General features: G+C 36.7%; 1 protein-coding gene across 1 annotated transcript in view; it reads right to left on the bottom strand.

Moving 5' to 3' along the window:
• LOC145994132 (pseudouridine-5'-phosphate glycosidase-like) overlaps positions 1-16,627 on the bottom strand; it is a 170,708-nt gene that overhangs the window by 138,120 nt on the left and 15,961 nt on the right. Inside the window, exons 5-6 of the mRNA XM_083130222.1 lie at positions 13,691-13,833; positions 5,305-5,638 (exon numbers count right to left, since the gene is read on the bottom strand). Coding sequence (XP_082986348.1) covers positions 5,305-5,638; positions 13,691-13,833 — 477 coding nt within the window. The remainder of the gene's footprint in view (positions 1-5,304; positions 5,639-13,690; positions 13,834-16,627) is intronic.

Here is a 16,627-nt window from a genome sequence, read left to right as displayed (position 1 = left end):
ATTAAAAAATATGTTAGACTTTATGCAATACAGTACATACCTACTTGACTATGGTTTTACTAACTTTCAGATAAGATCAGTCTTAAAATCCCTGGTTATGGAATCAGGGGTGGAAACTAGTACAAGAGTCAAAATTACCAACTTAATTAACCAAAATACCAATAAACACACCAAATACAGACTAAGTACTGAAAAAATTAATTACAGCCTAGTGAAAAATTTATATTTTACAGGAAAAATTGGCATTTCAATACAAAAATATTATCTCACCTCCAAATCTAAAAAGCCAGCCCTAGCATACGTATTTTTACAAAGGTTAGTATACATTTTTATTATTGTTCACAAACATTTAAGGGAAAGTATATCCTTTTAAAAATAATAATTATCGGAAAATATACATACTGTCAGGTCTTTCTTTACTTTTTTCTGTGTGTATGAAAAATAAGATATTATCAACCTTTCATTTCCCATTAGTTTTCTGCAAAGCTTTCGCATGTATTTGTCTTCTTCCCTTCCCTCATCGTTATCCCATCTTCTTATAACATGAGTTATACATGTTATATAATATAAAACAACATAATGTCATATATTATCGGCAATTATAAGTTACAGTCAGTGATGACTCACAAAAGGAGTTGAAAGCTCTGAAACAATGTTCACATTACTATTTATTGCACTGTTTCCAAGTTGTGCATTTTTTAAACAAACTAAAGTTATTTTCATTAGCAGCCTTCTTCATATGTTTAGTTTTCACTGCGAAGTCATCATGTTTCCCCCAAAATTCAGTACCAAAAACAAAACAAAAAAAGTTACAGATTGCAGTCATGAAAACAAAAAGTTCTGTCTTTACTGGCCATTTTCACCCCTGTGAAATGTACAGTAATGAATCACGAGTACATCAATCATAGTCTGAGACTATGGAATGAGTTACATTGAGATCTCTCTCAAGACAAAATTCCATTACTTTTCCAGACCAGATTGTTACGGAAATTAACGTACATGAACATGCATGTAAGAAGGTTACACACACACACACGATTAAAGTCCCACATATAACCAAGTTCAGAACAGTAAACTATAGTTAGTAAGTAAGTATAATCATTCATTTCACTTTTTAGAAGTATGTTTTATCCTCTCATATATTTATGGGAATATACCAACATGCTCATTAATGGAGTAACTTGACAAGGGCTTACCAGAGCTGGTCCCCTCCCAAAATTTTTCCAAATTATACTATTCTACAATGCAATATTTATGAAAGTGGATTATTGGATTATGAGCAAATGTATAACAATTTTGCCAAGTAAATAACAGTTTTTGCTTGACTGAATAAGTGATGATTATGATATGCAATGTAGCAGGTTTAAACCTTTCCTGTGTGTGCACATATGTAAGTAAAATATAATAAAATGGCAAAATGTGCATCAAAAACATTAATAAAGGCCGCAGGTAGCCTTCTGGCTTTAAAGTTTGAAATGCCTGGTCTAAATTTTGTTCCACACAACAAATTGCCTTCAAAATATGATACATGTGAATCACTAAAAAAAAAATTATTTTTGTTTTTGCTTCAAATAATGATGGGTGTGCTACAGAATTTGAAATCAGTCAATGAAAATGGCTAAATGTTACTTAAACCTTTCACTTGGTAAACTTGGTAAGTTATTTGACTAAGGATGGTACTAAGATAAATATCCTTCTCATCTAAGCCTTGCCTAGGAATTACCAGGAAGAACTTTAAATATCAAGATGAAAACAGGACAGAAATCCATAAAATCGATGCAAAACCTAATGCCCACAGCTATCAGTGTCAAAAGTTCATTGTTAGTAATATTGTTATTAAATGCCCGATAGACTAATCAGGACTAGACCTACAGGAAACTTTTGATCTCGTTCAATACTTGGTACCACATGCACAATTTTAGAAGCTAGATGTCTCACTGTCTGCAAATGTGGATAACAGTCTTGAAAGCAAGAAAGTGGAACAATGAGACTTCAGGTGTTAGCCATGCATCATCCAATGAAAAGTCACTTGGAAGGCTCTGACCCTTAAAGAGATCTTGCACCAAATAGTTGATACGCAAATATGGGTATTGAGAACAACTTAAGGTGTACGAGGGTGTACCCAAAAGAAACCGGATTTTTTTTTTTAAAAGCCATTTTTTTTTCCCCAAAACAACCTTATCACCTTCAAAGTACTCTCCATGACACAATACATTTGTCCAATCTGTGATTCCATTCTTGAAAACATTTTTTAAATTCGTCTGTTGTGATGGCTGACAGCTCCTTCCTAGTTTTTTCTTCACCTCTTCTATGTTGTCAAATCGCTGTCCCTTCATGTCCCTCTTCATTCGGGGAAATAAAAAAAAAAGTCTCACGGAGCAAGGTCAGGTAAGTGGCATGGGGCAAGAGAGTCATGCTGTTTTTTGCCAAAAACTTGCACACTGAGATGGCTCTTTGTGCTGGTCACTCAGATTCCGAGGCACAAATTTCGCAGCGACCTTTCTCATTCCCAAATCTTCCGTTAAAATTCGCTGAACCAAGCTCCAAGGTAGTCCAGATAACTTCCTCAGCTCTTCAATGGTCCGTCGTCGATCTTTGAGCACAAGTTCACAAATTTTATCGACATTTTCATCCGTTCTGGAAGTTGACGTCCAGAACGGGGTTTGTCATCAATCGACATGTCACCTTTCTTGAAGCTAGAAAACCACTCGTACACTTGAGTTTTCCCCATAGCGCTGTCCTGGTAAGCTGTGTTCAACATCACAAAGGTTTCTGCGGCATTTTTCCCGAGCAGGAAACAAAATTTCACAGCCGCACGCTGTTTTCTTACATCGGCCATCACAAAAAACGAGGTGCGAGCGAAACTGCTTTTATGAAGAAAAAAATCAGTGACCAGAGACACCCTTCCCCGGCGAAGCCACTGGGTGCAAGGAACTCACGAGTTGCTCGACGCTTGCCTAGCGGGAAAAATTCATACTACGGAAGCTCCGCCCAGCGCAGCGTTATTCCGGTTTCTTTTGGGTACACTCTCATATGTCTTATCGGACAAAGCATCAGGTCCCACCATCACTCTTATCTACATTTCTACACCAGAATCTGTTGCTATTTGTTTCAAGTAGCCCACAACAATCCTCACGATGCTAAGTCAACAATAAAATTTTGGAACTCCCACCAGAGATAAAAACCAGGACTAATTGCCCCAAGGTAAGAGTATTAACCATTCACCTACATGGAAACTATTCACATTCAGCATGAAGATACAGGACTTTTTACCTCATGAAAAACGCAAATCTTCTCACTGCAACTCAAAGAAAGCACAGTTTCATTATTTATAACTTTAGAAAATGAGACCCCAAATCAAGGAACTGAACCTGTCTCCTTGTTAATCTGTGACAATGCTCTACACACTGAGATGTCGCACCAACTTCTGACATCACCAAAACGTCCACAATATAGACCTCTGTTAATGCATTTGAACTGATCTTAATAACCTTCTTCTAGTGCAACTAAACAACAACACAAGTCTCACAAACTATGGATATCTCTCCACCAGTGGATGCTAGTGATAAAAATATTTACGGGTTCTGCAAGCAAACAACAATAATATAAATTATAAGGAGTTGCTTTGATTTTAAGTCCACTTTATGCACAGAAAGGCTGATTGAGACTGGGCCTATACAGGTAGTTTAAAGTGAGATTGAAACCATTGTACCTCTCCACCAGCTATCGAACCACACCAGCCCTGTGGGGAAGCTCATAAAGGTGAAGGGTGACGGTAATTGTCAGGGAAATGAGGACGAATTTACTCTATCAGAACTCCCCCACCTTTACCAATTTCATAGTTAAGCCTTGGATGATAGACGATGCATAACATTCTGATGCTTCAAAAGACAACAGAAATTCTCTCCTTTGCTGGAAAATTTTTAGACTATCACACTGATTTTTATACATAGTCTAAAAGTAAGTGTTTTGACTACAAAGGCCACATCAAAAATAAGTGATCTTGCAATGCAAGGATGCCATGCAGTTCTAATCAAGATAAAATTAACTTCATACAAACATACCTAATTTATTGGAAAGGAACTCCAAAGGTCACAATCGCACATTATTCACAAATCTGCCTATTCTGAAAGCCACCTGCCTCAAAAAACACATGCACTTACACCAACAGATTTACAAAAATGATATGTGAAATTATTTCCCTAGGATACAAAACAAGTTTCTTTTATTGTCCTCTTAGTGAGGTGTTCTGGCAGTCACAACAGAGCCATAAGTATGTCAAAACTTCGGAAACAGCAATGTTAATGGCAATGCCATTCTGATATACAGGCTGTGGCAATCCAATGGAAAAGTCAACAGCATAAATAGCAGAATAAAATCTCTATATAAGGAATAGTGAGTCAAGTGGTTCACGATTAGGAAGGCTAAAAACTACTGCTGGGTAGCATGATTCATTCTAGAATGTCTAGTGATGCATTGATAATTTTGTTTGTTATGTGAAGTTATTCAAAGTTTGTAAATTTACATGCAAAATATTGTCTGAAATACAGATTCAACATTCAAGGATTTTACATTTTTCGGCATTTTAAATTCTTTCACCTTGGTCCCCAGAAAAATGTCAAAATCGAGGTTCCACTATCATTTGGTGGTTTTGCAGTTCTTACATCGCTCTTGGCTTTTAAAGAATTCTTTAGAGCTTGAACCTGCCTTAAAAATCTAATCCAATTCCTACCATGTACTAGTTACTCAACTCTATCCCACATAATCAAAATCAAAATTTACTTAACATTCCTAGATATTCCAATTAAGATCAAAATCAAAGTTTATTAAGTTAGTCCACTTTAAGCTCAGATAGGCTAATCACATCAGGACCTACAGTTTAAAGCGTAACCTGAAGAACTGTGCAACTCAACCAGGAATTGAGCCTGGGGCCCTCCAATTACAAGGCAACAATGTTGACACTATGTTCTTGGGAGGCCAACTTGTTAGTCACTCTAATACTAAAAACCTCCTTTAAAAAGATATTCAGACTTATCTTTGACTGTCCTCCTGGTCTTAGGATTTGATGTCTTAAAGCCAAAGCGAGGATTTCAAGTGGAATATATGCTAGGAACCAGGCAACACAACATAAACACCATTATTGTGCACCTTTCTTAATTACTCACCTTCAACGCTCTATGACAAAGCTTCCAGTACTCACTATTCAAGCTTGAACTCTACGTATAACACTACTCACCATTCAAAATCATACTCCCTTTACAACTTTCTTTTCATAGCCATAGATACATAGATAGAAAAGGATACTCGACTGTAAAGACTTGCCGCCTGTTAATCTGTTAACTTCCTTCAAGACAAATGGCGTGACTTCCTTCCCTTTCACATTCTGCCTCTCTGCTTCCCGAACAGCAGTCTTAATGGCACTCTCGATAAGCTCCCCGTCTGCTTCAGCATCAGCAGGAATAGGGACCGCCAGCAGAAGTCCACTGCCTAATTTTAGTTCGAAGATTTTATGGATAAGGGCAGCAGCATCTACTGCAGTCTGTACGCAATAAGGAGAATGCAAGCCACTCCTTGAAGTAAAGAATGCAGGGAAATCTGTTGTTGGACCATATGTGGCCACGCATACACCCTGAGTCTCCTGAAATTTAAATATATATTCAGATTAACACTGGACATTATCTCTTTCAAATATATCAGAAAATATATATTAAAAAAAAAAACTACTCACAATTGGTTCTCTCTCTGTGTAGCTTGATTGATTGATTGATTTGGTTTATTTTACTTCACTTTCTGCCACTTTTGGCTAATAGTGAAGATTAACAATGAGCGATGATATGATGAAATTGATGAAAGGACACCTACAAATAACACCCATGTCCAAGCCAGGATTCAAACCCAGTAACCCTGGTGTAGTAGTGTCCTGCACTAACCACTCTGCCATGGAGGTTGGCTCCGATGTGTCATTTTTCCTTGCCACAAGAGTGTGATATTTGAGGGGAAAAACAAACATTAACCTCAACTGTCTACACTAAAATCTTGCTTCTATGTTTATTTTAGTGCAGCACTGCATGTTTGGAAAGTGTACACTTGAAAAATCTCCCTTCCTGAAAAGCTTACAGGTGAGAGACTCCCTTCTGCTCAAGATCAAACATTGTTTGGTTACTTGTATTTCAATCTATCCTGTGAGGTAATGTAATGTTCCCATATTACTGACTTTGAATTGAACAGTAGTTTGTATTGTCAAATATTGAATTAATGATACTTTTCTGAAAATGGATAACATATTATTCAAGTTGCTGAAGACATTAAAGGAGGAAAATGTTTCCATAAATAGATCATATATTTTATCAGTTGCGTGTTGCACATATATACAGATAAACCTGCCAGTTTTTAAACTAAAAGTTGCCAAATTACTTAATTGGCACACTATAGAGCGACCACAAGTAAAAAAACCTTCGCCGAAAAGTTTCCACGCAGCTTTCCCTTCTTCTGTTCAGCTCGGTCATAAGAAAACATGCTTTACTCTGCCTCTCCCCTCCATGTGGGAGTACGGTGCATGGGAGCCTCGGGTCTGTGCAAGTTTCTTTGCTTGTGGTTCCATTATACATTTATCTAAGAGCATGAAACAACTCATTTTTGTCAGTCTGAGATGGTTTCCATTGTTCTCAAGAAATTCTAGGAAACTTCACATGACACTTGGCAACAATTTTGTGTATGTGTGGCATAGAAAAGGGGGGGGGGGTCTGCTGGAAGGGAAGGAACTAATCAGTGAGTCAAAATTACTAAGTTACTAATATGCCAAAAATACCAAATAATTATATTGGTCAATTTTATTAGCAATTAATAAAATCACATTTTAAAAGTGACATTAGGATTTCATATAAAAAATTATCATCAATCTTCTAGCATCTCCCAAAAATGGTCATGACACATCTCTTTATTGAACACAAAACTAATGTTTATATTCATACAGAACACTGTTTTCAATTTGAAATGAAAAAATCAAAGATGACATTGTACCATACCATATTTCACCGCCTAATCATTCAAGATTTCATGCCAAATTTTTTTGCAATAAAATTAGGTGCAACCAATGTGTGAAGCTTTTTCAAATTAAAATTGTGCTGGTGTAACAGGTACTTAAAAATCATTTATTACTAACCTGTATTTTGTGCAAGATTAGGAAGCATGTAATAGTCGTGAATATATGTTAAAATTAAACAGTCTAAATTGATGCACATCATTTCTTCTGGATAATTTAGAGAACATTTCTCTGGTTTGAAAAAAAGTTAACTCTATAGTTGCTGTTGTTTGAGCATTATAGTCAACATAGGTATTAATTACACTTTAAAAATTTACTACAGTCTTGCAAAGTACATACTTACAAAATTTAATATTCTGTGTCCAATCCACAGAATTGAATCATTGGTTTCTTATCTAATGCACTGATGCAATGACAGGTTATAAACCAACAATTTTTGGAGTAAAAAAAAAACTGTGACAATTATGTTGTGGCAGGTAACAGGAAGCAAAGAAGAAATACAGCCTTCAAACAGAAATATTTTACTTATTCAGAATTATGGAAAGTCAGTGCTACTTTGTCAATACAATAACAGTTATTACAGCCGCGGTGGCTCAGTCGGTAACGCGTCTGACTACCATGCTAAAGGTCCCGGGTTCGATCCCCAGCTGGTTCAAATCCAGGAACTTTTCTAACGATGGAAGCGGCCCCGGCACCTACCCAGCATCGAATAACATGGGTACCTGGGGGAAACCCTGGGGGGTAAAGGCGGTCAGGGGCATGATGCTGATCACATCACCCCCACTCACGACCGGATCAAGAAAGTGTGGGGCGTTACCCCCACACCCCCTATACGCCTTCATGGCATGGTGCTAAGCGCAGGGGAACACTTTACTTTTACTTTACTAGGTCAGGAAAAAAGAATAAAAAATAATGTTTTATCATAACTTAATTGCAAAAATCTGTCATCTCACTGGGAAGTCATCGCATATTATTCCAAAATTCAATAACAAAAAAAAATATCACAAATTGCAGTCAGGAAAACAAAAAATACTACCTATGAGCTATTCCATGTGAAAGTGGACAAATAAGGTTAATTTATTTTTATTGAAAGTATCACTTATTATATATGAAATTAAAGGGGAAAATATGCAGAATTTGGAATTATTCATACAAACATTAGTTTTATGGCTTTGAAATAACACATTGTTTCAAACCTATTACTTTTTACACTAGAAATGGGATTTTATGTGTAGTATTTCCACTTAATTTAGTTTCATTATGATACGGTATAATACCATAAGAAAATTACATTAATTGAAATTTCGTTCTAATTCTCTCATTTATTGTTTCTATATCTTAAGCTCTCCCGGCCTCGCTAGGGAGGGGTGAGCCTTAACAACCGAGCAGGTCGCAGGTGGTGGATAGCAAATGGGCACCAGATATGGTGGTTAGCTGCGAATAAGGTGCAGCCAAATAAGCAGTCCCGGACCAAGGCGGCATGTGTCAGCAGGGTTTGGAGAGGGTGGCTTTGGCAAAGCCATGCATATTAAAACTCCAGGAAATCCCTATGACGACACTGTGACATGGTGAAAAAGTGCCGCCATTTAAAAATCACCCCTACAGCTGAAGTGTAGGAAGAGGAGGGAACCCCAAAGGCTAACGAAAGGAAACCCTGATAGAAAAGCAAGGGGCATGAAGGACTCCAAAGGCATGGTAATGCCAACCTACCTAGGGGAGAAAACCCAATGTAAATCCTGGTATTCCGGGTTGGGAGTTGGGCATGGAGCAGACAACCCCACCTTGTAAAAATATGAACCCATCATGAAACCAAAGCAACAGCCTCGGGCAATGGATGGGTATAATGGAATTCGAACCTGGCGATCATCACGAACTAATGATTTATCACTTGCAACATGGAATGTCAGGACTTTGTTAAGACCTGGGAAAATGAATGAAGTGTCAAATGAGATATTAAAATTTAGATATGATGTGGTTGCACTTCAGGAAATTAGATGGCAAGGGCAAGGAAGAACTGATAGTGGACCAGGGAGAAGGACCGGACAATTCGGTGTAGGCTTTATAATAACCAAAAGGATGAGGAAAAGCCTTCTGGAATTTGAAGCAATTAATGAAAGGATGTGTAGAATATGGTTGAGAGGAAGATTTAGAAACATAACAATTATAAATGCACATGCAACTACAGAAGAGAAAGAGGAGAATGAGAAAGAAGAATTCTATGACAATCTGGAACAAGCATGTGGAAAGATCTCCAGAAGTATGGCATGCTAACTGTATGGGGCAACTTTAATGCTCAGATAGGAAAGGACGAGTATCAGCGAGGGGTTGCAGGCAGGCATAATATCCATGCAGAGAGCAATGAGAATGGGAACCTTCTTTGCCAGTTTGCTGTCAGGAACAACATGATCATAACAAGTACCTGTTTCAAACATAAAATAATTCACTTAGGAACATGGAAGGCACCTAATGGAACAATGAGCCAGTTTGATCATATCTGGTTATTGCACGTCATGCCTCATCAGTTATTGATGTGAGAAGCTGCAGAGGACCCAATTGTGATAGTGACCACTACCTGGTAAAAGTAGTAATCGCGGTGCAGAGAAACTAGATGGCCAAGAGAAAGAAGTGGAACATGAATAAAATTAAAGTTAAAGAAGTGATTAGTGAATATGTAAGTAAAGTACAGAGTAAACTGGAGGAGAAAGAGAATGACAGACTGCGAGTGGTTGAGGATGAATGGGAAATAATAGAAGGAGTGATAAAGGAGGTAGGACAAGAAACTTTTGGAGAAGAGAAAACCAAAAGGAATGAATGGTTTGATAAAGAGCGCAGACAGGCTATAGATGAGAAGAACAAAGCTAGAGAGAGAATGTTACAGAGGGAAACTCGAAGTAATGCTGACACGTATGAGGAATTAAGAAAAGCACAGACTATGTAAGCAAAATAAGAAAATGATGTACAAAAATAAGATGCAATAGAAGAATTAAATCAACAAAGTGAAATAAGAAAATTCTACATAGCAATAGATAGAATGAGAATAGGATTTGAGCCAAGAATAGAAGGTTTTAAGGATAAGAATGGGGAAGTAATTGTAGAACAGAAATAGATACTGAATAGATGGGTAGAGCACTTTAAAGGGATGAAGTGATAATAGAACTTATTAAACTTGGTGGTAACACCTTGTTGGCAGCAATACATAGATTGATTGTAATGAAACAATGCCCCACAAATTTAAATCCGGGATAATATGCCCAATTAATAAGAAAGGTGATAAATTAATATGTGGAAATTACAGAGGCATCACAATTCTTAGTGTGGTCTATAAGATCCTGTCAGGATTGATCAGTGAGAGAATAAAATGTTACACAGAAGATTTACTGGGAGAGTACCAATGTGGATTTCGCCCTGGCAGAAGCACTACTGATCAGATTTTTATTATTAGACAGATGATGGAGAAGTTTTATGAACATGATGTGGATTTGCATTTTTTATTTGTGACTTCAGGCAGACTTTTGACAGTGTTAATTGGAATGGACTGTTTAAGGTACATGAGGAGTATAATATACCCCTCAAAATAATAAGACTAATAAGAATAACTATGAATGTTACTAAGGCAAGAGTGAAACAAGGGGATGGGCAGTTATATTTAATCTGGCACTGCATAAAGTAATAAATGTAGTTGACCAGAAGGGGACAATATTTGTAAAGTCCAGTCAAATCTGTGAATATGCAGATGATATTACAATCATTACTAGAACAATAAGTACACTTAAACAAATTTATGAGCAAATGGAAAGACAAGCAATAAAAATTGGGCTTACTGTAAATGAAAAGAAGACTAAGTATTTGAGAATATCTAACTCTGACATCAGAAGAGCACCTCAAGATCTGACAATTGGAGAGAAAAAGTTTGAGGGAGTCCTTTGTTTTAAATATCTTGGGACAATGATATATAATGATAATGATATGAATAAAGTAATAAAGGAAAAAATACAGGCAGGCAATCGTGCATATTTTGCAAATAAGCACTTGTTCAGAAATAGAATGATTACAAGAAATACAAAGCTTAAAATTTATAAGACACTGGTACAAGCAGTTGTCACTTATGGATCAGAGAATTGGACTTTGAAATTGTCAGATGAAAATGCCCTGCGAATATTTGAGAGACTGAATTTAAGAAAGATATATGGACCTGTGAGGGAAGATGATGACTGGAGAATAAGATATAAACAGAGCTAGATGATTTAATAAAAGGCTGGGATATAGTGAGATTTGTCAAAACTTAGAGAATAAAGTGGCTGGGACATGTGGAGGGAATGATGGAAGACTGCATGCCAAGAAGAATGTTGAGAGAAAAGCTTCACCACACAAGAAGAAAGAGCAGACCATGACTTCAATGGATAGACGACGTTGCTGCAAATTTGCGGACGATAAAAATTAAAGGATGACAGAGTGGAATGGAGGCGGGTTTTGGAGGAGGACAAGGCCCACCAAGGGCTGTAGAGCCAGAAAGAGAGAGAAAGAGATATCTTGAGCTCTGAAATATCCTACTTCATTTCTGATACAAACCTTAGTTTGAAGAATCTATTAAAGATAATTTTCATAGTTCCATAATCCTGCATGTGCAGGATGTCACACCCGTCACAGGCAAAAAATGTTTACAAAAAAAGTATGTAGTAACATTTTTAGAAACTAAAAGCATCTAAATGTTGAGTAAAGTTTGCTTTGTGAAAATAAAATGAAATTGTTTCAGTAAACCCATATATTTCACAGAGTTTTCTTAAAGACTGTAGAATGTCCTAAAGTCATGTCTCAGAAGCATCACACTCGTTCCAACGTCAAAATATGTATTTTCTGAAGCTGAAAATTGAAATGGGGGAGAATATTCTGAAATTAAATACCTTTCACCAAGAAAAATGAAATTACCGTAATTACTCATGTATAATGCACACTTCTTTTCAAAATTTTTGCCCCCAAAAACTGTGGTGCGTATTATGCATGGTATAATTCAGACAGCCAACATGAAACCGTACAGGGCCATTCCATGATTTTGTGACACTTACGTTGATTTTTCATGTTTATGGAACCCTATCATGTTATATATCGTTGTAAAGCTTAAATCCTGCAGTTTCTGAATATGGCAACATTATTCCATTCAAGATGGCGTCACTAATGTACAATGCAGTTGAAATAAGCTCATCACAAAATGAAGGAACGTTCTGATTTTTATGGTACCTTGGATGAAAGAAAAGATAAGGAAAAAGAAAATAATAATTAAAATGAATTACTGGCCAAATAATATGATATGGAGTGTGTAAATGCCTTAATGGAAGAAATCTTGTGCTGCTAACTTAGTTTGAGGGTCCTGAATGTGCCTCGTATAAATGTTACGTTAGTCACAGAAAAAGTATATACTTTGAAGTTTCTTTTAAAAAAGTAAAGAAGGAATGAGCAAAACCATGTATAAAAGTTTGAAGGCCATTTCCCACGATTTTTCACTTTGTAATGTAATGTTCTGCGACACCAAGAAAAGCAGTGCCATTCTGGTGAAACTCGAGAATGCACCTACCGTCACATGGGATGCGTATCAGAGGTATTTGTTGGGCGAGAAATAATAGAAAATAACTTCTTGAGCACTGTAAATCCACAAGGCAATTTTGATCTTGCTTTCTACTATTACAGAATAAACAAGGTGGTTAAAGAGTGAAAACTTTGAGATGCTAAACACAGTGCAGGGAGAGGGCGGAGGTGGCATAAGTTGGTGACTTAACAAAAGGATATTCTCCCTCTTCGTCAACATAGCAACACGTGACTCATTGAATAGGAATGATGTCATTCACTCTTGATCGGCATAACAATAGCCTTACGACTTACAACTAAGAAAGCCATTTCTTGAACCTGGATTATACTGCGCATTATATTAGAGATATAATTGTTTGTCACTTTTCCCCATCAAAAACCACTGTGCGCATTATACACGCACACTCATTATACAAGCGTAAATAGGGTACATGAATTGCTAGAGTTACATAATTGAAGATGCTAAGAAAATAATTTAAAGATGAATGTAAATTTCTCTACATTTCACACCCATCAGAATGAAATTGCCCCTATGTTGTTTTTTTTAAATATGAAAAATTACAGAACAATAATTTAAAAAAAAAATACTGTCGCAGCTGACATGCGAACACACAGAGAACAAAATAGCAAAACTCAAACCCAGGCCTCTAGCACGTGCTAAGGGCTAGGTTCACCTGATATTTTGCTCATGCTGCGAGTCCTATGTGGAAATTGTTCCAACCAGTGATACTGCAATGGGATTAGTTACATTTGAATTACTGGGATGTCAATGGTGTCTTCCTTCATCAGGCACTTAAATATTACATTACATTTTAGTACACATTGGAGATGTAGTATTACAGAAACTCGTCAAAAATATTTATCAGGTAGCTCAGTGGTGAAGTAACGGCATGGTATGAGAGAGACCCAAGTTTGACTCCTGTTTGAACCTCCATTTTTGCACTGAATTTCTACAAAATACATGCGCAAGCTTATAACAAAATAAAAGTACCTTTGAACAGCCATAAGACTAATATATGTACATGTGTTTGTGTGTGTATAAAGAAATAATATATCTTTACTACTTACAAGATATTCCAAAGTTCTTCCAATGTCTAATATTGATTTCACACCACTTGAAATAACAGCCACTTGTGTACGGCCCAATTCTGTTAAGTCAGCACTAATGTCCATTGTGGTCTCTGCACCTCTATGAACTCCACCAATTCCACCTTTAGTAAAGATAAATAATATTACGTATCGAGTATCTTACATGTGCAAATAATACAACTAATAATAGTTTGACTTAGTACATACTAGGAATGAATCGAAAAAGTTCAAACATAAAATTTACTGCTGTTGATAAGAGATTCAATATAAATTAACCTTAGTGGACAGATGGTTTCAAATTAAACCACCACCACGTGGAAGCAATTAACACGTAATTTCTTGAAAACGACAGATGATAATTCAGTTCTGCATTTTTGTTCAATTATACACATATGAAGGTATGACATACTGGAATGACAAAACAATATACAGGGTGAGTATAAAGTCTCTGTACATTTTGGTGATATTGGGAAAAATAAATTTATTTTGCAGGTTATGTGAAGCAATGCTAAAAGTAGAAGAAAGAACAGCAGTTGTTTGTGCTCGTCTGCATGGAATGATGTACGAACAAGTGCAGACGGACTTCCCATAGAAAGTCAGAAAACCAGGCCCCACCAGGCTGGCTATCAAGAATCTGGTCAACAAATTCAAGCAATTAGGCAGTGTTGTGCATAAAGAACGTCCTGATAGGCCCGGCATAACACCACAAATTGTGCGAAGTGTACAGGATGCAATTGGACATAGCCCCACCGCATCGACCAGGAGACTCAGTATCCAGCCATCATCATTTGGGATCATCTAAACAAAGTTTTCCCCAGTAGATGAATTGGTCACCATTTTTTGGTGATATGAATTATTTTTACATGTAATGATACAAACTAGGGATGGGACCGATTAATCGGTACTCTAACGGTATCGGCCGATATAGGCATATCGGTGTATCAGTAAAATTACAGATTATTTTACGGATTTGATATATCTATAAATATCTGATAATTTAGTGCAAAATTCTGCCATTTTGTTGTAATTTTTATGGATAATCTCCATGCCCTACTTTCTAAAAAAGTAAATGTCTAAATATGCAATTTCCTTTACACTGCAGTTACCTTGAAACACACATTTATTAAGGAGGTCAATGAACCTTTCAGGTTCTTCAAGGACCATTTCTAATTTTATATCGGATCGGTAGAATATCGGTTATCGGTATTGGTAAATTTTATATCGGTAGTTTAATGGTATCGGCCAAAATTTCATATCAGCTTATCCCTAATACAAACAAAAAGAAAACTTGTTGAAATTAACCCAAAATTGAAGACTTTCTAAATTAGGTGCATATTCTCAGATTTTTGTTCTCTTACAATATTGAGTGTTCTATCTTTCAGCTTCCTTGCAAAATTTGGTCCATCCAGCATACATTGGGATATTGCTAGAAGAGTTTTTCAGGATTTGTTTTCTTTGGGATAGCAATACTGATTTTTCTTATACATTGCTATAATTTTTTCCTCAAGAAGTATGTAATCAATCACCTTGTAATCAAGGAGTCACGGGTTCAGATCCCACTTTAAACTGTAGGTCCAGTCTCGATTAGCCTTACTGTGCATAAAATGGACTTAAAACACCAAATCAACCATCCAACCTCAAATTCGAAGTTGTCGAATTCTAGGGAGAGGACAACGTTTATGAAGATGAAGAGTTTGGAGCAGATAATGACAATGCTGGAATAGATGTTGGTTATGCAGCACCTACTAACTTGTCTAGAAATTCTTTACATGATGACAATACACGTGAGTGTCGACATATTGATTTTTTTTCCGTTCCAGGTGAGATTTTGTGTATTTATAATGTCTTGATAGAATAAGGAAATTATATTTTTCAAACATTCCCACCAATAAGAAAGAATACATGAACTAAATGGTTAGGTGAAATGTATTATTCATATTCAGTTATTGTTACAAACCCACTAACAATAGCTGAATATGAATAACACAGTACTTCTGACCTGACTATTTGTTCCTTATGTACCTTTCCATTAAGCACTGTAGGGGGTAGAATTTTTACAGAAATTGTTATAATGGTGAGAAAATAAAACAAATAAAGAAACACAGTAGTAGTTGTATGCTCAGAATAAAAGACGTAGAGAATATTGCAAGGATAAACCGTATCCATCAAAATGTTGGGTTAGATCTAATTGATAGCTAGTAAATCACCATCCTCTTAGTGTTAAAAATAAATTTCCCCTACACAGAACCTCTGGAGATTGGTCGAAGAAACAGATTGCAGGGAAACTTGATATAGAAGCTACGGAAACCACAAGGAAGTGAATGCTAATGAAAAAAGTAGTTCAAATTTTCACCACCCAGTTGAAGTGTGGTGCTGAAATAAGAGCAACGAGTAATTTGAGTTTATGTCTGTACAGCAGCGTTCAAGTTCAATATGACCCTTTGGAAGCATAAGACAGACAATGTGTGCGGGAAGCGTTCCATGTATTTGGTCTAGGAATTAATTTGTGCGCCTGGACAAGAGATGGCGTAACGAGCGTATCGTCCCACAGTTCCGTGTAGCCACACATGTGTTGAAAACTCCTGTCAGCATGCATCAATCGTAGTATAGGGCAGTTGATTGACGCGTCAACAACAGCATTTTGTAGTCAACTGTAGTTCGTGCCAGATGAAGTGTTTTTGCGGGGTGTTCTGCTTCATTACTTTAACATGCAGAAAAGTGCTACCGAAAGTCATCGTACTTTGGTGGAAGTGTATGGTGACCCTACGCAAGCTGAGCGAACGTGTCAGAAGTGGTTTGCATGGTTTAGAAGTGGTGATTTCGGCCTGGAAGACCAAGAGCGACCTGGACAGCCAAAAAAAATTGAAGACGAAGAATTGAGAGCATTGCTCGATCAGGATTCGTGTCAAACGCAGG

Source organism: Lepisma saccharinum, chromosome 10 (genome assembly GCF_977018435.1).
Source record: "Lepisma saccharinum chromosome 10, izLepSacc3.1, whole genome shotgun sequence".
Taxonomy (NCBI): Eukaryota; Metazoa; Arthropoda; class Insecta; order Zygentoma; family Lepismatidae; genus Lepisma; species Lepisma saccharinum.
Note: the sequence above shows the minus strand (reverse complement) of the source record. Positions and strands in the feature narration are given on the sequence as shown.